The 23,116-nt window shown below is 44.1% G+C and overlaps 1 protein-coding gene across 2 annotated transcripts in view; it reads left to right on the forward strand.

Moving 5' to 3' along the window:
* Susd1 (sushi domain containing 1) overlaps window positions 1–22,581 on the forward strand; it is a 123,995-nt gene extending 101,414 nt beyond the window's left edge. Inside the window, exons 14-18 of one of the 2 annotated variants that reach the window (XR_008213736.1) lie at window positions 2,290–2,548; window positions 11,729–11,768; window positions 15,627–15,766; window positions 21,374–21,467; window positions 21,789–21,805. Coding sequence is in view for 1 of the 2 variants with exons in the window: in XM_052716708.1 (XP_052572668.1) it covers window positions 2,290–2,548; window positions 11,729–11,768; window positions 21,374–21,467; window position 21,789 (394 nt within the window). In the remaining variant the exon portion in view is untranslated. Of the gene's footprint in view, window positions 1–2,289; window positions 2,549–11,728; window positions 11,769–15,626; window positions 15,767–21,373; window positions 21,468–21,788 lie in introns of both variants that reach the window. The other variant, XM_052716708.1, reaches the window with a different exon arrangement.
* The last annotated feature ends 535 nt before the right edge of the window (window positions 22,582–23,116 follow it).

Genomic DNA, 23,116 nt, shown 5'->3' on the forward strand with positions numbered 1-23,116 from the left:
TAGCCTTTCAGTTTAGTGACCCTTTCAGTGCAACCAAGGTAAAAATAAATATGGGATATTCTAAAAATATGAAAAGGCAAGTCTGGAGATGGGGTTACCCTGCTTTCAGGCAGGGCAAGTCTTTTCAGGGACAGACATTGCCCATACAGCTCTGTTTCATGATTCCTGGTAAGTTACTGGAAAGTATTGTAATTCTGTTGCTGTAAGGAGAACAGAAGTCATGGCATCCTTGCCTGAATGAATTTACAAGAGCAGATGTGATACTTAAGCCAAATAATTGCGTCAGGCAAAAAGAAAAGCCAAGTGACAGCCGACCCTTGTGGCGGTGTTCAGCCTGTGCCTTCAAAACAGGAAGTGGAGACCTGTGAGTCATCCAGAGAGGGCGGTGGGGAGAAGTCCTTGCAAACTGGTCAGGTGGTCAGGTTCCAGACCACTGCAACAACTTCGTCGTCCTCACCGTCACCGGGGCTGTTTACCAGAAGGTGAGCATGCCATTCCCGCAGCCTGGCTGCCTGGCCAGAGCTGCACGTAGCAGCTTTACCAGGCCAGAGTCTGCTTTGGGTCTTTTGTGTGAACCCTGGCATGGAGCACACAGAGCTTGGGCGGGTGGTCAGACCTGTCCCTGGGCTCCCTGGAGGCTAATGTCTCTTATCTTTACTAGCTAACAAGAATCAGCTAGCATGCTTTATCAGTAGCAAACATTCCCAACTCTAGTCCAGGAGACTTTGATCCAGTAGGTTTGGGATGAAACCTGGGCATTCCTATAATTACTAGGCCAAATAGGAGGCTGCTTCCTGCCCTGTGATGGGCCATGTACAGAATGGACTGGATGCAGGGGAGCCTTGAACTTCCCACAGTCACTCACCTATCAGGATGAGACAGATTGAGAATGTACTTCTGGACAGCATGGGGCTTCTTGCTCATGGCCACCATACCTTCAAGTCCCCAGAAAAGCTGTCCCAGGTGTTCCCCACAGGCAGTGGGAACTCAGTCAATGTTTATTGTTGCTGCTGGTAACTATCTGTTACCCTGCAGGTTTTGCTTAATCTCTTTTGTTCAGAGTCCTTTTCTGAAAGTGAGCCAGACTTTGTGGAAGTCAGGGTCCTAGGGACACCTAACATAGTTGGGTACATAGCAGGTGGCTGGAGACTTTCCAAAGTGACTACGGGGAGGGCTCCCCCTCCTAACCTAGTGATTCATGTGCTTTTCGGGAGCAGGAAATGGGGCATTAGAAATGTGGAGCAGGAAGTACAAAATTGGTGGTGAAATAGAATTACGTGGCCTAATGAGTTTTGGAAATCACCCTAATCATATTTGATGCTGATCCAGGCATATTTTTTTCCTTTATTGAAAATTCAACTCAACCAGCAATTATGGGGAGTTCATCATAGCTAAGGAAATGGGGAAGGGCCTGCAGATGTAAGAGACAGTCCTGCAAACCCACATTATCAAGTTCAGTAGAGACAGATGTTCGTACGTTTATGATGCCAGAGGTGGGAAACAAAGGCCGAGCTGGTAGGAATGGAAAGGGGGACATGATTCGATTTCACCCTTACACTTCCTTCTGGCTGGTTTTTCCCTTCGGTGGATAAATATTACTAAAATGCATGACAAAATGACACCTGATTGCTAGTGTTTCTGTCCCCTCCTTTAGGGGATGTTTCCACCAGATCCATATGTCTTTTCACTTTCCCAGGATCCTGTCAGCCCAGATTAATTCGTGGTGACTTGTCACTCCTGACTGCTCATTGGGTTGGCGTGAACTTTGGCGTCAGCCTCTGAACTGCGGGGAATGTAAATCATATGAGTTCTGTTTTAAGTCACCACATGACTGTCTGGAGCCGTTTTTCAGACTTAGCACATTCACTGTTGTAGGTGCTTGACCTTCATGTGATTTCTAAACCCTTCCCACTGCCCACATGAAACACTGCCGTATGACAGACACAAGGCAGTGGGTGATGCACGCACCAGCTTCTCCCAGCTGGGGAAGCTGGGACTTCTGTTCTCATCTGGCTGTGGGTAAACTTGGAGGTCCATGACTGTTGGAATTGCAGACACTAAATCCCATGTGAGCCAGAAGTTTTTCTTGTCCACTCTTGTGTCTCTAGTGCCTCAAAGGTGCTTATTGCATAGTACGAGTTCAATAAACCCAAACACACAGTCCTCCAAACAGGAGTGCATAGTGAACTTTATAAAATGCACATCTGGTTAAGGGCCTGATGATGACTAAAATCTCCCTTCTTAACCGGGATCCTGCCAATTTCTCTGTTTTTTTTCTCCTTTCCTAAGTTCATATCAGCTGTTGGTCCTTCCCCTGTCCTTGGAGAGCACGTTCTTTTGTGGTTCTGAAGGCATGACTTCATTCTTTGGCAACACCTCTCATGCTGATGGATATGTAGCTGCAGAAGTACTGGCCAGTGATGTTCCCGGTGACACATTGGAGATACCTATTGGAGACAGGCTGTACTATGGGGAATATTACAACGCACCTTTGAAACCAGGACGTGATTACTGCATTCTATTGCGGATCACAAGTGAATGGAATAAGGTATAGTTTTTAAAATGGTGCTGTGACCTCTCTCTCTTTCACATGAGATTTAAATTGTTTGACTGTGGCCCCTCCCCCAGCCCCCATATCTGCGGCAGATGCCACGCGGAATAAGTGCAGAAACACGTTGGGACTCTTCCCTCATGGTGCTGTCTTTCTAAAGGGTGGGTGGGTGGGACCTGCCGAGACGACAGCCCACCCTTCTGGAGTCTTACTGCGTCTGCTTGGAGACTGATCTACTTTGTGGCTCCAGCTTCCTGAGCACCAGAATTCAACAGCACTGCTGAAGTCCGAGCTGGAAGGAATGTTTAGATCCGCTGCATCCTTTATGCCCGTCCAGGTTGCTGCCTTCCCTCGTTTTCCAGAGAAGCAGGAGAGAGCGGCGGACACAGAAATAAGACCGCCCTGTCTTAGTTTTCATAGGCCCCATTCTCCCCAGCCCTCTCTTCAGAAAGCTCCATCTCTACCAGCTGTGTTTCTTTCAGTAATTAGCAAATGCAATGAGCTGGGAGAATTCTAAACTGGGTGTAAAATCATGTGGGTTGGAAACCAGGAAAATTACGGAAATACTAACAAAACATCTCTCGACTGATACATTTGAAGCAAAAGTACGCAGCCATCTCATTTGTAAGGCTCTTCATATTTAAAACAGGCATCTATTACATTCTGTCAAGGACAGGAGTCTGACGAGCCACAGCGTGCTGACAGACAACCGAGGCTGGCTTCTTGAGACTGTGTACGGGCAGCAGAGAGGCCAAGGACTGCTTGGTGACAATAATGTGGGGATTAAGAATGGGAAGCCTGCCGGGCGGTGGTGGCGCACGCCTTTAATCCCAGCACTCGGGAGGCAGAGCCAGGCGGATCTCTGTGAGTTCGAGGCCAGCCTGGGCTACCAAGTGAGTTCCAGGAAAAGGCACAAAGCTACACAAAGAAACCCTGTCTCGAAAAACCAAAAAAAAAAAAAAAAAAAAAAAAAAAAAAAGAATGGGAAGCCTAAGCCCAGAGTTCTGTTACCTGGAAATATCAATGTAACAGGCACCCTAATGGGTGTGAGGTAGTGCCTTGCTTAGGTCTTGTTTTGCATTTCCTTAAAGATTAAGGATGTTCAGCATCTTTTAAGTGCTTGGTGGCTGTCACTCCTTTAGGACAAGTGTCTATTCAAGTACTTTCCTTTTTTTTCTCTCCTTTTCTTTCTTTCCTTCCCCCCACCCCCCACAGGGTTTCTCTGTATAGCCCTAGCTGTCCTGAAACTCACTCTGTAGACCAGGCTGGCCTCGAACTCACAGAGATCCGCCTGCCTCTGCCTCCCGAGTGCTGGGGTTAAAGGCGTGCACCACCACTGTCTGTTGTATTTTACTAATTTTTAAATTGAGTTGTTCGATTTTTTTTTGGTGTTTAGAGTGCTCTTATAATTTGGATATTAATCTCTTATGAGATGAAATTGAGAATATTTTCTTCCATTTTTTTTACTGTTAATGTTCTTCAATGCACAGAAGTTTTAAATTTTGTTGAAGTTCAATTTGTCTGTTTTTCTTTTGCTGTCTGTGTTGGAGTCACAAGAAGCCATCGACATGACATTCTTACTTGTGTTGGCTTCTAGGAGTTTTGTAGTTTCAAGTCTTACTTTTGGGCATTTGATCCATTTTGAGTTAATTTTTACATTTGACATTAGGTAAAAGTCTAGCCTAGTTTTTTGGGGTTTTGTTGGTTTTTTTTTTTTCTAAATGTGAACACTACTTGTTAAAAGACTGTCCCCACTGAATTCTTGGTATTTGTTCTAGTTTCTAGCCCAGTTGCTGTGATGATAAAATACCCTGACAAACAGCAACTTTGAGGGAGGAGTTTATTCAGCTCACAATTCCAGGTTACAGTACATCATTTGGGAAAGTCGAGGCAGGAACCTGAAGCAACTAGTCAGTCAGGAGCAGAGAGAGAATGATTGCTCAGCACTCTTTATTCACTATTATGTAGTCCAGGACCCAAATATGGGGAATGGTGCCACCCATGGTAGGTTGGGTCTTCCCTGTTGGTTAAAATGATAAACATAATCTCCCATACCTGCATACAAGCATACTTATAGACCAGCCTGATCTAGATGGTCCCTTACTGAGACTCTTTCTAGGTGATTCTAGATTGCATTGAGTTGACCAAACCAGCCATTGTAAGTGCTTCTTTCAAAAACATCCGACATATAAGCAAGTGTGGTGATATATTGTGTACCCCAGTAAAGCTTGCCAGAAGATCAGAGGACAGAGCCAGCCACTGGATTAGACACAGAGGCCAGACAGTGGTGGCACACACCCTTAATCCTATCACTCAGGAGGCAGAGATCAGTCTGGATCTCTGTGAGTTTAAGGCCACACTGGAAACAGAGCGAGGCAGTCATGGCACACACCTTTAATCCCAGTACTGGGAAGCACACACACACACACACACACACACACACACACACACACACACACACACGCCTTTAATCCCAGGAAGTGATGTCTGGGCAGAGAAAGGTATATAAGGTGTGAGGAAATAGGAACTCACTCTCTTTAGGCTGAGGATTACAGGAACTCACTCTTTCTAGGCTGAAGATTTTGTAGAGGTAAGAACTAGTGGCTGGCTGTTCTGCTTCTCTGATCTTTCAGCTTTCACCCTGATATCAGGCTCCGGGTATTTTATTAAAAGACCATCTAAGATTCAAACAACATCTGGCATCCAACTTGTGGGGCATAAATTCATGAAAAAGCCACTTGCCTGTGGCTCAGGCAGGAGCTACACGCAGCCAGAATCTCTACCCTGCCTAGGCTGGAGTCCCTATCCCACTGGCTAAGTTTCTGTTGCAGCCTCTCTGCAGCAAACCCCCCAGGCTCAAGCTCCAAACACCCCAGAATCAGCTGCTTTTGCATGTTCCCTGGTGCAGACAGCTGGCTTTTTGGCTTCTTTCCTCTACTGGTGGGTTCTGGCTTTCCTTGGGCCCCCTCCTCGGGCTGCTACCACACCATCATCTGAATCTTCATTATCAACAGATTTGGTGAGTCAATTAAGATTTCTTAAAGGGAGGAATTAGTTAAAAGAAAGTTTTTTTTTTTCCCACATTAAAAAATGAGGAATGTTTTTACAATGGAGAGTGTTTGGTCTCTGTTTGATAATACAATTGATGTTCTGAAAATGGAACATCAGTCTATTAAATGAGAGTGTGGTGGTATTTTACTTGTACTGAAATGTGATTTTAATTGTATGTTAATAAAGTTGCCTGGGGGTCAGAGCTATTAGAGCTATTAGAGCTATTAGAGTCATAGCAAGTGCGTGTCGGCGGTGGCACACGCCTTTAAGGACCTGGAGGGCGCTACATACAGGCAGTGACAAGGCAGTCACGTGTTTGGGTTTACAACCAATGAGAAGGCAGAACAGCTAGACTATATAAAGACATACACACAGGAATTAGGTTCCTTTCGGAGAGCTCTCTTGACTGAAGAGGATCGCTGAATCAGGAAGGGTAAGGCTCTCAGCTCTGACCTCTTGGCTTTCTTCTCTGAATCGGCTCTGTGTTTCTTATTTGATAAGACGGTTGGTTACATCTACATGAGAGGATAATTAAGTTGATGGGATAGATGTAATGTCAATTATAAATATTATTTGTTTGATCATTTTTGTTTTATCATTAGAAAAGTTGGTTAATATGAGTGCCAAGATAAAAGTTTTAGAAAAACTTGTTAAAACATATCATAGAGATATTCAGACCCAGACAGAAGAATTTAAAGGTGAACCAATCTCAGTATTGCATTATGGTTACAGAGAAACAGCCTAAGGCTTTCAAACAGCCAACCTTAATCTATCCAGTAACCTTACAGGAACTGCCAAATGCTCAAGGCTATGTTAAGTGTTTACTGGACTTCTGTGCAAATGCTAGATTTGAGGAGATTCAAAGAAGCTATGTGTCGTGTGGTATGAATTCCCCATTTGTGAAGCAGATGTTAAACTTGTGGTCAACTTGTGATAGAATTATCCCTCAAGACTGGAGAGATTTGGTTACAACTGTCCTAGAAGCTGGTCCACAATTACAATGGAGGATCTGGCAGAAAGATGAGGCTAAGACCATTGAACAATGAAGTAGGGCTAGAGGTATGGAAATCTCACAAAATTAACTTTTTAGAGAGGGAGATTATGCTAAAGTAGAAAGGCAATCTCTGTATGATGACCGCTCCCTGGCTTTATGCCACATGGCAGTCTTTAATGCTTGGGACAGAATTGAAGAAGTAGGAAAGAAAATTGAGTCATTTACAAAAGTTATACAGGGCCCAAAAGAAACCTTCACTGATTTATTAGAAAGGCTGTCTTCAGCAGTAAATAGAATGATACTAAATTCAGAAGCTAGACATATAATAATTGAATCTCTGGCTTTTGAAAATGCTAATGTGCAATGCAAAAGGGTAATTAGGCTGTTAAAGACAAGATCAGCACCCTTGGAGGAATGGATCAGAGATACAATTAATATTGAATCTCATGACCATGATGATGCTTGGATAGGAGAGGTGATTTCCAGAGGTTTGAAGAAAAATAGTAATGTCAGATGTTTCAAATGTGGTCAACAAGGTCACCTAAAAAGAACTGTAAACAGGGCATTCCTAGAAACAACGTTTTTTTTCAAGAAATAATCCCAACAGAATGCCTCTCCCTTCTGAATTATGCAGAAGGTATGGCAAAGACAGACATTGGACTAATGAATGTAGATCAAAAAGGGACAGGCAAGGTAATTCCTTGCCTTTGTTGTCGGGAAATGCCCTGAGGGGCCTCTTGCAGGCCCCCATGACAAATTCCATTCAGTCCTTTCCTGCCATCATGGAAGAAACCCCTTCCCAGAGCAATTAAAGACCCTAATGCCTATTGTAAAAAAACATACTGCTCTGGATGATAGAACAGCTTTAGAAAATAAAACAAAAATTTAAGGAGAAACCATAAATCAAAATTGACAAAGATTAGATTTGGAAACTCCCCAAAGTTAGAGTTGGGGAAGGGATTTGTTTTTGTCTTTTCAGGAAAATAAAAACAACCATCTTGAAGAATTTAAAGACGTTTGAACAGATAAACATCTAAAGAAGAAGAGAGAACTACCTGGAAAAAATTACCAAGGAAAGGAATAATCTGACCCAATGCAATTTCGAAGTCTCCAAAAAGATGATGGAACCCCACAATGAAGATTCTATCAGGATAATACCACTAAGCTGACAAACACCACCCAGAGATTGGCTTTGGACTACAAACTGCTCAAGACAATTTTGAGATGGCTAGCTGAGGTGATCCAGTTTCACAGACTACTCGAGCAAGGACTTGAGACTAGCCCTGCACTTTCCCATTATGCAAAGACCAGACAACAAATGATACAGCTAACTCTCCCAGGGCTTGACAATTAACTCAAAAATTTTCTTTTCAGGATTCCCTAAAGATGCCTTTGACCCCAGACAGCAGGAAGTAATTTTAAGAACACGACACACACATTCCCAAGAGGTGGGGTGGGTGGTTTTTGGTCTTTCAATGGGTTATGGATAATTGTCATTGTTTAGGATAGTTGGTTACAAGTTGTTATTGTTAATGGTCAGGAAAAAAGTCTAAACAAAGGAGATTAGATTTAGGATTCTTGTTTGAAAGAAAAAAAAGAAAAAGAAAAAAGAGAATATAGATATAAGATAAAAGGTAGATTATTGAATCTACTCTGAAAAAAATAGAAAAGTGGCTGGGCGGTGGTGGTGCATGCCTTTAATCCCAGCACTTGGGAGGCAGAGGCAGGTGGATCTCTGTGAGTTTGAGACCCACCTGGGCTACAGAGTGAGTTCCAGGAAAGGCACAAAGCTACACAGAGAAACCCTGTCTCGAAAAACCAAAAAAAAAAAAGAAAAAAAATTGAGAAGTGATGGATAAAGGGTAGATTATTGATTCTACTCTGAAAAGAAAAAAGGGAGAATATGGATATGATAAAATAAAAAGGTAGATTATTGAATCTACTTATAGAAAGCAATTACTAGTTATAAATATTTTACAATGGATTGAATTCTTGTATATTGTATACAAATTATATATATTGATACAAATTTGAGATTGATTTTGTGAGAAAATATTGTATATTTATTTCTACTCTTGTTCAAGGTATTGTGCCTATACAGCTCATTTAACAATGTAATGCAAATTGCTAATCCTTGAAAGTTATTATTACCAACTAATTAGAATATAAAGAAATGCAAGTTAGTAGTCACTCATTAACACTCGAATTTGTAGTCATGTTAGGTAGTATTCAAGGTCAAACAAAGATATATCTTAGATAAAGAGGTCATATTCAAACACTTCAGAGATCTATAGAATATGGCATTTAAAATGTTTTAATTACATAGATTCTTTTTTAGAAAATCCTGCTTTACAGCTGAGTCAGTCAGATATGCTAGGGCTGTAGGCCAAAAATGGATGCCCCAACGTTGCAGTGAAATCTTGGGTGACTATCCAGGCAGCCAGCTATTTCTTTTATTTCTCACGATTTTTTTTTTTTTTTTTTTTTTTTGGTTTTTCGAGACAGGGTTTCTCTGTGTAGCTTTGCGCCTTTCCTGGAACTCGCTTTGGAGACCAGGCTGGCCTCGAACTCACAGAGATCCGCCTGGCTCTGCCTCCCGAGTGCTGGGATTAAAGGCGTGCGCCACCACCGCCCGGCTATTTCTCACGATTTTTTGGAAGTCATTTGTTTGTACTTCCTGCTTACTCAGTTAATATTTCCTTCTCAGGTCTCTGAGGGAGTTGAAGATTAGATAGTTATAGTTTTCTTTGTTAACAAATTCAGATGTGTAAAATGTATAAGTTTGAAAGACATCAAAAGATAGTTTTTGGTTGGTAATACAAGTTAGGATAAAAAGTGAATTAGGTACAACACTTTGGACTCACCAAAATAGGATCAATAATGGAGTATTTTCTCTGAATTTGTTGAATGTTTATGGACTGGACATTGTTAATGCAAATCTTGATTGTATATATTGTATATACTTATTGTATATAGTTTTACTTATATTAGTTATAACCTTCTTTTATTTAGACAAAAAAGGGGAAATGTGATAATATATTTTATGCCCCAATAAAGCTTGCCAGAGGATCAGAGGACAGAGCCAGCCACTAGATTAGACATAGAGGCCAGACAGTGGTGGCACACACCCTTAATCCTATCACTTGGGGGCAGAGATCTGTCTGAATCTCTGTGAGTTTAAGGCCACACTGGAAATAGAGCCAGGCAGTGGTGGCACACACCTTTAATCCCAGTACTGGGAAGCACACATGCCTTTAATCCCAGGAAGTGATGTCTGGGCAGAGAAAGGTGTATAAGTCATGAGGAAACAGGAACTAAGGCAGTTCAGCTGAGACCCATTTGGGTGAAGACTCAGGATTTCAGTCAGAGGATTCGTGGAGTTGGTGAGGTAATAGGTGGTGGCTGTGGCTTGCTCTGCTTCTCTGACCTTTCAGCTTTCACCCCAGTATCTGGTACCAGATTTTTTTTTTTTTAAATTAAAAGACCATTTAAGATCTGCAAGGATTCATTGCTGGATGCTATAGTCTGCTTCATTGACTTACATGTCTGTCTTTGTGCCAGTACTACACTGTATTCATGGCATACTTTGAAAGTATAAGTCTTCCAACATCTCCATTTTCTTTTTTCTTACATACACTTGTCCTAATCCATGCCCCATTATGCCCTGTAGCTAAAGGAGGACGCGAAGAATAATTCTCGACTCCTCCCTCTCTCTCAGCTTCTCTGTTCTGTCATCAAATTGGGTCAGTTCTATCACCTTAATGCCATTTTAAAATCATTCTTTTCTTTTTTTTAGGCCAGCATTGTCCATAGTTCGCCATCTTTTCTCTGCCCACTACTTGTTTAGATTCTTGTCTCTTATTTTACCCATCTCCTTGCCCTAGCTACTGCCAGGGTGAGTTTTATAAACTACGCCTCTGATCCAGGCACTTCAGGGACCTTCCTGCTCACTTGGCCCGTCAGTTTCTCTGCTGTCATGTTTTCAGTTCCTTAGTAACCACCTTACTATCGGAGAGCCCTTTGCTTCTTGTTGTCTTGACAAGCATATTTCTCCATTTCTAATTTCAAAACTTAGCCTCAAGACAGAGTGTAATTATATTCAAAACCTGTGGCTACTTAAAACTTGCCCAGAAATTTTCAGTTTAAATATATTTAAAAAGCAAAAACCAAAAACAATAAACCCCCTTTTTAAGAACATGAAAACCAGCCCCAGGCATGGTGGTGCATACCTTTAATCCCAGCACTTGGGAGGCAGAGGCAGGCAGATCTTTGTAAGTTTGAGGCCAGCCTGGTCTACAAAGCGAGTTCCAGACAGAAAAACCTTGTCTTGAAAAACAAACAAACAAAACAAGACAATGCAACGTAAAAACAAGAATGTCCAAGTGTGTCACGTGAAACAGAATCTCATAGTAAGGTTGGAGAGGTCATTCTCTAGCTTCTTCCCCTAGGGGAGACTGTACCAAATCTTTAGTCATGTACAAGAGTCCCAGACGTCCTGATTGACAGGTATGTGTGTGCTAACAATGGCCAGAAGATGAGGTGCTCCATTCTAGTGAGTTTGTAGATTTCTTGCTTCCTCCTGTTGCTTTCTTCCTGATTTTTGGACACATTTGGGGTGAATGGAGTTGCTAAGCCCCATCTAGATAGATGAAATATTATTACATACCAGAGCTTCTCATTGCTTGCCTATAACACCCACCACTGCTTCTTGGTGAACCTAGGTGTGTGTGGTCTCAGAATTCTCAGCACAGCCCTCAAACAGTCCATGCCAGCTGCTCAGATCTGGCAGCAGGAATGATGTTCCCGACGTTCTGTTGTCTACTCAGGGTGGGAGTTTTCTGAGCTCTTGGAAACCTACAGACTCCTCCACCTGTTACCTGTGCTGGCCCCTTGAACACTGGTGATAGATGGCTGAATTACAAGGTGTAAGAGGTGGTAAAGCACGTGTGAAGCCTTGGGTTTATTACCCAGCAACACAAAACAAATGCAGACACTTGAAAAGCTAGATGGGACTTGAAGGGTTTTTCTAGTTCAGATTAGAGTGTGAAAAGGAGGGATTTAGCATCTGTGTTATATTGTTTAAAATGACGCCCTGTGCCTCCTACTTAGATGGATTTCTGTTTCCCTTCCAGGTGAGAAGATATTCCTGTGCCGTCTGGGCTGAGGTGAAAGGTAAAACCGTGTTCTTTCTATGCATGCTGTCCTTCTCCCATGTTCAAGCTGCGGCACCAGTTTTATATGGAGGACTTGTTTTAAATGGTCCTAGATAACAACAGATGTACAAGTTAAGGCATCTTCAGAAAAGTGCTGACAGTCTCATGTCTTAGGGTAGGACGTATTTAAGCGCAGAGCCATAACTAAAGAGGTGGGAGCTCGTGGAATTATACAGAAAGCTGTCACCAGTCCTCAAGACATCTCAACTTGGATGCAGTACCGTGTGTGGGGCATCTTTGCCATCAGCCTCTCGCCCTGCTATGCCAGTTGGCCTCTGTTTCTCTCTGTAGCCGTGTGATAGCAGATATGAGCCCCCAGGACACTCTAAATCAGCAGCTTCAGCGAGGACAGAGTTTTACAGTTTAGAGGAGTCCTTCCTCCTAGCTTAAGTGACTTTCCATTGGCTGAGTCACCGTGGATTTGAGATAGGGATCAGTCTGTGATGGGCTTTGTGTTTTTGACTTGTTGGGGACAGAGCAGTGTGAGCAGTTATTCCACCAGAGTGGAACTGAGAAGGGGGAGATTCTTATCAAGTTAAGGGCATTGGAAAGAAGCCTGAGGCCTGCTATTTGGCTGTACACCATGTATGCACACATACATATACTCAGTAGTCACATACCAGTAATGACAATTCAGGCAAGTGGCGGACCACAAATAGAGGGGAAGGCACATAAGACTGCATCTCCTAAAGCTTGGCGTGGACCATATGTGCCTGTATCCCAGCAGTTATGGAAAAAATGGAGGAGGAGGAGGAGTTTGAGGTTAGCCTGAGATCCATAACAAGACCCTACCGAAAAGGGGGAAAAAGTTTATGTCAGCTAGAGACATAGCCATTCATGTTATTTTGCTGGAGAATAAACATTCTGTGATATTTCCCAATGACATTTTCACCCATTGGCACATTTCTCAGCATTGTCTCCACTATTAAATGATGTGTAATTATATTGAGAAAAATAATTTATTAACAAACTAGAACTATCCTACATATATGAAAAATAAATAAATAAATAAATAAATAAATAGATAAATAAATAAATAAATAAATAAATAAAACCCCCAAAAGGAATGTAGGAAAAGAACATAGTTCAAAGGTTGGCTGCTGCATCTAGCTCCAAGGCTGGGAATCCAGGGGCTGTGCATTCTTCTTGATCAGATCCAGATGTGCAATCACGATACATGGAAAACATAATCACTCTCAAACTTTAGTGTATGACGTCAAATGGCAAACACGAGTGCCTTGGACAGTGGCCGCCGCCCGGGTAGGTGAATCCTTCACTGTCCTAGCAGCGGCACGGGGCACGGGATGAGTCAGGCTTCCTGACTTGGGTCCGCAGGATGGGACAGTCCTCCTTCCGTTTGCTTCAGAGCTGGCTCTTGCTGATAGGTGCTAAACCTTCCCTTTGTGCGGACAGAGTTATCCAAGGGGTTGGGAAATTGCCTCTGGAACTGGGTAATCATAGATCCTTGTTTCTCAGCCTTCCCTGGCAGGACATTTCTTTAAAACCAATAGGCAGCCAGCCAGTGGAATTGATTCCCAGAATTCCACTAGTTTGTAGCTAATTCCAGAAATCTTGTTAAATTTATAACCTTTGAGTATGGACCTTTTCCTGGTGACAGGTTGAGGAATGCTGCCCTCTGCTCCTGGGCCACACTGTCACCCCATCCATACTTCTGAGCACAGCCACAGGAGACAATGGGCTATAGTGGTGGGGCAGCCAGGCACACGGACTGCCAGGGATGGACTTCACAATGGGCGCTCTGTTACTGTCAGTAGGAGCCATTAGTAGGACGTGTGGAGGAGGGGCTGAGGGGGTAAGGCTTCTGTCTGCCTGCCTTTCCCTTCATCTTACTTCCCCTCTTTTTATCTCTACTCAAACTTTCTTCACTAAGGGTAGAGAAGTTGATTTTGGATCTGGGCCAGGTGAGTTATCTGGCAGTCTTCTTGTATTGTAGATTGCCGTCTTACCAGAGACGTGTGCCGCGTGGCTGGGCTCTCTTTTCTGAGACGGTTTAAAGAAGGGTACAGGAAACAATCACACATTCCAACATCCAAAACGCTCTCAGCCAGTCCACTCTCTGAAGCTCCAGGGACAGAATGGAGTTCTTACAAGGAAAAGAGTTGTGAATTAAGATGGGCAGGCTTTCTGACACAGACAGCAGCTTCTGGAATCCACCCTACCCAGTGACTATTTGATATGATTGGGAAACATTCAAACTAGGCAGAAGAAACAGCCAGAGAGGAGGCTGTGGTTCTTCTGTGGTGACTAGGAAGGATTTTGAGAATATCTGAGTGGCTTTTGCAAGTGGCCCTCTCTCTCTCCCCTTAACTTAGGAATCAGTACTGAGAACCTTTAATCCCAGCACTCAGGAGGAGAGTCAGGTGACTCTCTGAGTCCAAGGTTAGCCTGGTCTACATAATGGCTTCCAGGACAGCCAAGGCTACATAGTGAGACCCTGTCTCAAAAACCCAAATAATGATAATGATGACAAAGATGATGATAAATAAATAAAAAGTGAAGACTCCTATGCTGGCTAGTTTTATGTCAACTTGTCACAAGCTACAGTCACTGGAGCCTCAACTGAGAAAATATCTCAATAAGATCAGGCTAGAGGCAAGCCTGTAGAGCATTTTCTTAATTATTGATTGATGGAGCAGGACCCAGCCCATTGTGGGTAGAACCACCCCTGGGCTGGTGGTCCTAGGTTCTATAAGAAAGCAGGCTGAGCAAGCCAGTAATCAGCACTCCTCCATGGCCTCTGCATCAGCTCCTGCCTCCAGGTTCCTGCTCTGTTTGAGTTCCTGTCCTGGCTTTCTTCAGTGATGGACTACAATGTGGAAGTGTAAGCCAAATAAAGCCTTTCCTCCCAACTTGCTTTTTGGTCATGGTGTTTTGTTGCAGCAATAGAAACCCTGACTAGGACAGCTTCCATTTCAGAAGGTAATTTGGAAAGGACTGTGATCCAGGTTTATCCCCAGATCACTCCAGGTCCTTGAAGTATACACAGCCTTGTTCCTATTCTGGCTTTTGCCCAGTGCTGAGTTTTGTATTTATATTTTGCACAGTACCACCACTAACAAAGCCAGGGAATTGCATTTGATATCAAATGCAGAGGCCTGGGCTTCCTCGCCTCCATCAAGCTCCTGATCAGACAGTGTCTTTGAAATGGTATTTAGCTTGGCCAGTCCTCAGTTGCCTCTGCCTGGACTGAGATTCCTTCCAGCCACAAAGTACTGTGAGTCTGTGATTTCTTGAGTCACCAGGATGATGGCAAACTATAATCAGGGGACATTCTCCAGGCACAGGAGTGAAACCCCAGTCCTTGGTGACGCCTCGGTTCTCTCTCAGCCTGCATGTTGCACTGGCTTCCATTTCTGTCGCACAGACATATGGCAAAGCCTCCTTGACCATCCCCCACTACAGGGGTTCAGGTTTCCTCTCTTTCTCCCAGCCTGCCTGCTGCCACGGACTCATTCTGGACTGCACGACTCCTTTTAGTGTTTGTTCCCTTTGGTAGCTCTTCCAGGCTTTTCCATGGCTTCCCAGCCTCGTGTCTTGAGGCCTCGATTTGACACCAGCACACCTTCTGATTAGTTCTCTCCTCCTTCTCCGTTCGGATGGGTGTCCTAGCTGGTCTCTATCTTTCTAAGGTCTTTGCTCACACAGTGACTTGATTACTCCCACCCGAATGCCCCGTCAGCTACCTGTGACTCGCTGCGTGGGGCTGTCCACCTGCTCAAGATGAAAACCAAACACCCTCTTCCGGAAGCTTTTCAGAGCTCCCTGGGGTCATACCTTCCTCTCTCTTTTTCTTTAGCTATTCTCCCAAACTGCAGAACAGCTGGCAATGATCTTTTTCTACGAGGTTTCGAACACTTGGAGAGAATCCTGAAAAAAATCCTGGATCATTGCTTGGCATGCTTCAGAAGCTCACCTACAGGGCATTGAATCCAGCAGGTAGGCAGCCATCAATTTTATGAAGAATGAAACATAGATTTAATACTCATCAAATTAAATAAACAGAGAAAAATTGTAAGATACAAGCTTAAGGTGAATGTGCAGGTAAACAGAGTCAGCCAGCTTTCTCGGGGGTTCTGCATCTGTGGATTTCATCGACTGCAGATTGAGATAGTTCAGAAAACAATGGCAGCTGCCCTGAGCATAGACTGGCCCAATGGCAGCCGCCCTGAGCATAGGCTGGCCCAATGGCAGCCGCCCCGAGCATAGGCTGGCCCAATGGCAGCCGCCCTGAGCATAGGCTGGCCCAATGGCAGCCGCCCCGAGCATAGGCTGGCCCAATGGCAGCCGCCCCGAGCATAGGCTGGCCTTTTCCCTTGTCATTATTCCTAAAACAATGTAGTACATCCGCTATTTGCTTAGCATTTACGCTGTTTTCACTGTTCTAAGTAATCCAGAGAGAAATAAAAAGTATGAAAGGGATTATAAATAGGTTATATGCAAACACATTTCATGTGAGACTTTAATATTAAAAAATTCTGGTATCTTAGGGGAGGGTTTTCTGGAACCAATCCCCTAGGGAATCAATCTCTCTCTCTCTCTCTCTCTCTCTCTCTCTCTCTCTCTCTCTCTCTCTCTCTCTCCCCACACACACGCACACACACACACCCCTTCAGAGTTGTGGTAGGTAGAACTAAACTGTAAGGGGTCTCTCACATTTCTGGACCCTGGCTCTTCATTCAAAGGCTATTCTAAGTGATGCTGTGGAGGACGCCCTTTGAGGATGGAGTCTTCAACAAGGAGATTATTCTAATAGGTCTTACATATCACACAAACCCTTGAACCTGGCTCTACAGGTCAGGGCCTGAGACAGGTTTGACACTGGGCGTATCCTGCTAGCGTTGAAGAGCCGCAGGGTAAGAGGTGCAGGTGACCTGCAGGAGAGAGGCCCTTGCTGACTGGCCAGCGAGGGGTGCAGGTGGCCCTCAGGAGACCATAGGTGCTTGCTGACAGACCATAAGAAAGTGAGGAAAGGCGGGCATTCAACACATTGTGTCCAGCCCTGCAAAGGTGCGGAGCAGAGAACCCGTCACAATGTATCCGAACTGGCACCACAGAACTGTGAGCTAATCAGTGGCCTTACACTGTCTAAACCTATGGCAATGTGTTCAGTTACAATAACATGAACCCAGCATTGTTGCTGCTTTATCAGACATCAATTACCTCTGATTTATTTCCTGTTTGCTCCTCTTTTCTAGTCCCCCACTGTAGGGAACTCAAATAAGAAGACCCTAGAATAACAAAGAGAAATCAAACGCACTGAATCATTACTCTTGTTCTTCTGTCTTCAAACTGAGGCACAACTGCTCTCTGAATATGTATGTCCCAAGTCAGACCGAGTCATGGTGCTAATTTATTTGTACCATTTGATGGCATCAGTTGCTTTCAGGAAATGACCATACTTGTGTACAGTTCTGAAAACAACATGTCCACGCCCAGAGGAAGTCGTCAAGGTTGTCCCCGGGTCTAACGTCCTCTTCAGCACCTGCGCTCTATCAGCGAAGGATTAAAGAGAGACCTGTTTACTGTTTACTCCCAGAATAGAGTCTCTGTGGAGAAGAGGGTTACGGTTCAAAGGTATTTACTTTCTCTAAGAATGACTAACACAGCATATGAGTCACTCAGCTGAGTTTCCAGGAGAATATTCTACAGATGATTCAGAAGGAAAATAAAAGGTCCCACAGCATGAAACTGGGGAAGGGAGGGGAGCCAGAGAATGGCAAAACTATTAAAAAACTATAATTCAAATTGGCCACTTGTAAATTTTATTAGTTAGGCGTTCTCGGAGGAAGAAGCTGTGTGGCCACACCCCCTGAATGTGCTTAGCCTGAGAGTCTGTGCAAAGTGAACCAAAGATATGTAATCAAGAACTGGAAATCCTGGGAGCCAAAGTCCAAATTATGCTATGTAAATAAGTCAAGGTCGCTCCCTATTTCTTTTTATTTATGTTTGTGCCTGTGTCTGAGTGAGTGTGTGCTGCATGAGTGCAGTACCCTCAGAAGTGAGAACAGAATGTCCGGTCCTCTGGAGCTGGAGGTACAGGTCATTGTGAGCTGCTGCTCAACAGGGGTGCTGGGAGCTGAATTCCAGCCCTCTGGAAGAGCAAGAGTGCTCCTAACCCCTCAGTCATCCACCTCACCAGCCCCGAAGGTTGAAGGTCACTTTTTAGTACTAATGTCCGTAACAAGGAATAGCTGGGCCAACCACTGAGGTGGATGCTGCAGGTGGATGGTCTGGGGGAGGCTGGGTTCCTTGGCTCCTGCTTTTCCTCTGTCCTTTTGGATTGTGAGGGGTTTGGTTAATGTCTTTCCGCCTATATGAAGGCAGGCTCATACCATTTTCAAATAAGACAGATAAAGAACTGCCCTTTGTGAGATCTGGAAGAGAGGCTGGGGCTGGGGAGTGGACGAGGACTTTGGGCAAAGGAGGCGCCACCAAAAGTGTTCATGAAGATAGCTTGAGGTCAAGGGCAGGCCAGATCATCAGGTGATGGCTTGGCTCTCTGATAGCGACAATGGCTATGTTTCTAATGAGTCAGACGGAGCATGAGCTGTCACTTAGGTGTCTCTCCTTTCCTTCTGACACAGACTCACTGGCCGAGGAAGCAGGGCAGATAACCGTGTATTTTGACTTATGATAACAGCAACACCCCTGTGGACACAGTGGGGATAGGAGGGCTTTAGATGGGCCTAGACATTTGATGCCCATGATGGTGCAAGCTGACACCTCCTAACAGCAGATCCAGGACTCACACAGCATGGACTCCAGTCTGTAGTCCTTCAGGTCAATGTTTTCACTTAGCAAAGATTAAAATGTGGAGGAAGTGTATGGGGAAAATATAAGGGGAAATACTGATACTGAAACTGGAGAGGAGGAGGAGTTCCTTGATGAAGCACTCAATGAAAGTACCAGCCCTCCTCACCCGCACCCATCTCCAACGCTGAATTCTCTGTCTGTCTGTCTGTCTCTCTCTCGTTTGTTTGTTTGTTTGTTTTTGTTTTGTTTTGAGACAGGGTTTCCTCTGTACAGCCCTGACCGTCCTGGAACTCACTCTGTAGAGCAGGTTGGCCTTGAACTCAGAGATCTGCCTGCCTCTACTTCTCAAGTGCTGGGATTAAAAGCAGTATTTTCTCTTAAAAACCCAAAACCTCACTAATTGTGCAGATGATGCTTTTTAACTTTACTAATGGTAGTTTTGTGTATATAAAATGCATGCTTTTGAATGTTGTTAAGTCTATAAGGCTCCCGGTTTAATAAATATAATCAGACAATTCTCACCACCTTTAATATTATATAAATATTCACCAACATTTTTCAGTTCTTTCATATTCCAATTAAGTCTTTAATCTACCTGAATAAGCTTTAGTGATCAAAATCACATTATTCTAATTAACCATTTTTTTTCTCCTTACCAGTTATAGGTAATTTATTATTTCACTCAGTTACTTGAAACAGTTACAAAACAATGGTGAACAGTAGTTAACAGTAGCTGACATTTGTTGATGGTTACTGGGTGGCTGGTGCTGTGTGACAAGCCATTATTTCTCACAGTAACCCTGGAAGGTGGTGCTATTGTTACAGTTTCCCTAGGAGAGGAAACTGAAACACACAACGGCTGATGAGCTGGTTTCAAGTCCCACTGGTAGAGAGGGATGATGTTGAGGTAAAGACTTGGACACCATCATTCCAGTGTTCAAGCTGTGAAATGGTTTGATGGAGTTGGCTTTGTTCCTAGACACTCTGTTTTACTCTAGCATGTTCTTCCCCCAAGCTAGCATTCCACTGCTTTATATCCGCTGGTCAAGTCTTCTCATATGTAAGATACAAGTAACTTCCAATTTCCTCACTGATCCTCTTCCATTTGATAATTTAGCTTCTTACAGTGTCAAGACCTTCTTGCTCTCTTGGTCTGATTACACAAAGTATAACTTCTTTCTTTCTTTCTTTCTTTCTTTCTTTCTTTCTTTCTTTCTTTCTTTCTTTCTTTCTTTCTTTCTTTCTTTCTTTCTTCTTTTCTCTTTCTCTCTCTTTTGTTGTTATTTTGAGATAGGGTCTAACTATGCAACCCAGGTTGGCCTCATACTCATGATATTCCTGCTTCAACTTCCCAAGTGCTAAGATTATAGATGTATACCATATGCCTGGCCAGTCTGTGTTTTTCTAGAAAGTCTTGGGACAGTACTTCCTGGGACAGTGAGTTTTGCTTGACTATTAGAAGAGGTATGTTCCATGGCTATACTTGTGAGTGCCAGGGACACCACAGAGTTTCCACTGGAACCAAATTGCCCTTAAGCTGGGCATAGACATCTGAGCTGTGCTTAATTACTCTGTGCCTCAGACCCTCATCTATAAAGAGGGAATAATAATGATTCTCAGTATAAGCAGTCATTAGGAGATGTATGAGTTAATTTCTCGTCATGATAGCACAGTAACTGAACAAAACAGCTTACATGCGTGAAAGGTTTATTTGGGCTCACAGGCCCAGAGCTGGCTGTCTGTAGTTGACTAGCTCCAGGGCTCTGTCTTGAATGAGGCAGTGCAGCTCATCGGAGCCAGGAAGCAAAGAGAGGGTAGGTGAGCCCAAGCCAGCCAGCCCCCTTCTGCATCTGTTCATCAAGGCCCGCAGCTTATTGGATGATGATGTCCATATCCAGGGTAGGTCTTCCCTCTCAGTTCCTGTCTCACAGACACACCCAGGAGTGTCGTTTCCTGATCTCCCAGGTGTCTCTCAACCCAATCAAATTGACATTTAGGACTAACTACCACAGGAGACGGAGTTAACCCATGTGAGGTGATTATAACAGTGTGTGCCACACAGCAACTGCTAACTAAGTATTTCCAATAAAAACAGAGCCTTTGCTGAAGTCACGAAGCTCTGAATTAAGTCTCTTGGCCCAAATGTGCACCACAAATGTGGGTATTTGTCAGTTTGTAACCAGGGATTTCCCTGGAGTTGTCATGTGACATTCTCTAAATAGCATGTGTTCCAAGTACTTTTACATGGACTTTTAAAAAATCCTCAGAGAAGCCTGCTGAGCTGAGCAGGGCAGTCCTATCCTGCTGATAATATAGGGAAATAAAGGCAACTGTGCTCAACAAAACATGTTTGTATGTGACCACTGGTGCTGACTAACATTTTTGAAGCCCATGTTCAAATGATGTCAGAATGACTTCTTCCATGTGAAGGGAAATGGCCCATAAAAATGTATCAAGTGTAGCTGACCTGAGAGAAGATCTGTACACAGCTTGTATCACGTAGCTTTGGTGTGTCCACAAGTTTTTGTTTTTTTTTTTCTCACTTGTAACTTTAATACGATTTGGTTTTATGCTTCCTTTTTAGAAATACTTTGAAACTGTGGTTTCCTGAGGTCTGACATCTGCAGGACCTGTTGGGGACACAGAGGCACTGTGGGGGCATTCTTGGAATTCTTTGTTAAATGAAGCCCAGCTCTGGGTTAAAACAGAATGCTCACAGTTGGATGTAGATCTCCTGGGAGGGCCGTGATGGGATGTGCTCCGGGCTCATCATGTGGTTTCTTCCCACAGATTCGTCCCTCACGCCACAGCAGATGGTGGGGGTTGGACTGGGCTCCGTGGCTTTTGTGACCATTCTTGCATTCCTGTCCTTCTCAGCAGTATGGTATGTGAGACTGTCACTTTTGAAAAATGAGTGGAATGGAGGGGAGGCTGGGGTGGGAGTCATGCAGAACAGCTGGGCATGAGGAGGGTCAGGGCGCAGGCAGCAGGTCGCCAGTGTGACTAACCTGGAAGCTGGGAGGAAGAAGGGGATGACCTCTTGACCCGAGGAAAAGCAGGGATAGTGATGACGGCCAGTCACTCCAGCAGGCGGGCTGATCCATGCAGCTTGACTGCCTGTGGACATGTGTATGAGCTGCACACGGGATCCCCCAGTGAAGAAACAGCAGAGTGTGCACTGTTTGTACCTTCTCTCTACGTCTAGATGGCTGGTGAGCACTGCATGAGAAGATTGCCTTGATGAGGAACAGTTCCTACAGCTTCTCAGGTGCCTGGACTATGGGGCTCCCATCCAAAGCCCTTGTGTGGACCTGAGACTTTCTCCATCCCAGCATGGCCTCATTCCTGAATTCAAGACGGCAGCCATCTCTGTGGAATCTCCCAAAAGGAGAAAATTTGGGAACTGTTTATGTACTTCCTACTTTCAGGATCAGTGTGTGTCCGTGAACTTGAGACTCATGCCCAGTGTAATACTGACCACAGGCTCAGGCTACATTCCTGAGACTCCGCTTCTGTAGACATCAGACGTACACAGGCCACAGCCCTGAGAGTCAGCTTCCATACTGACCACAGGCCACAGAGGCTGAGAGTCAGCTCCTGTAGACACTGGATGTGCACAGGCCACAGAGGCTGAGAGTCAGCTCCTGTAACACCGAATGTAATCTTCCAGGTCTCCCTTTAGGTACCCCTGCTAATTAGTTCAGGATCCATTCTTTCACAGTAGGTAACGAGATGGACTTAAGTCTGGGCTGGAATTTGGCTTTCTGAAAGAGTTCATTGGATAAAGAACACTGACATGAATAAAGGTTTCAAGCATTTTTAGAAGTGGCCCTTGTCTACAGTTAACTGATAAACTAATTAGAAGCTACAGTAGCCTGGCCACTCTCTTGGGTTCCCTGCATGACTGTTGGGCAGTATTGCTTTGATCCAATTCCAGTTGGTTATGTGAGATCAAAAGTGATGTTGTTTTCCAGTAAAACACATTTTGTAATATTGACCGTTCTTGCCTTGGTTTTGTTGTTTTTTCTTACTCACCAGCTACAAAATTGTTCTCTGCCTCCCTTGAGAAATTTGAGTTTGGTGGCAGTGTAGAAACAGTGGGCTAAGGCAGCATCCATCCAGTTCATGGCCAACATCTACATGAGTTTTGGAGGAGGGGAAAATGGTGGTTGACATACCTTATCTACACCTCAGTAGCCATGGCTGAGACTGTATCATGGCCCATGAAACATTAGCTACAGGCAAGGCTGGTCTACTGTCCATATAGTGTCTACACAGGTAGAGTACATTCAGTTTGACTTTGAAAACCCAGTTGGTATTCTTCAGTTGCTTCTCTGACCACAGCTCAACTCCAAGGCTGTGGCTTCTCTCTTCCTTCTCCCTCCCTCCCTCAGTAGACCCACAGAATTAAAAGTGTGGGGGAAAGAAAAGGGGCGTGGTTACATGGTACAACCTCAGGGTGGAATAGAGAATGTGGCCCTGGAACTGTGCACTCCTGTGGTCCTGAGGAAGACAGAGAATCCTTCCAGGGCC

This window comes from Peromyscus californicus, unplaced genomic scaffold, assembly GCF_007827085.1.
Source record: "Peromyscus californicus insignis strain IS unplaced genomic scaffold, ASM782708v3 Scaffold_5__1_contigs__length_169319896, whole genome shotgun sequence".
NCBI classification, from domain to species: Eukaryota; Metazoa; Chordata; class Mammalia; order Rodentia; family Cricetidae; genus Peromyscus; species Peromyscus californicus.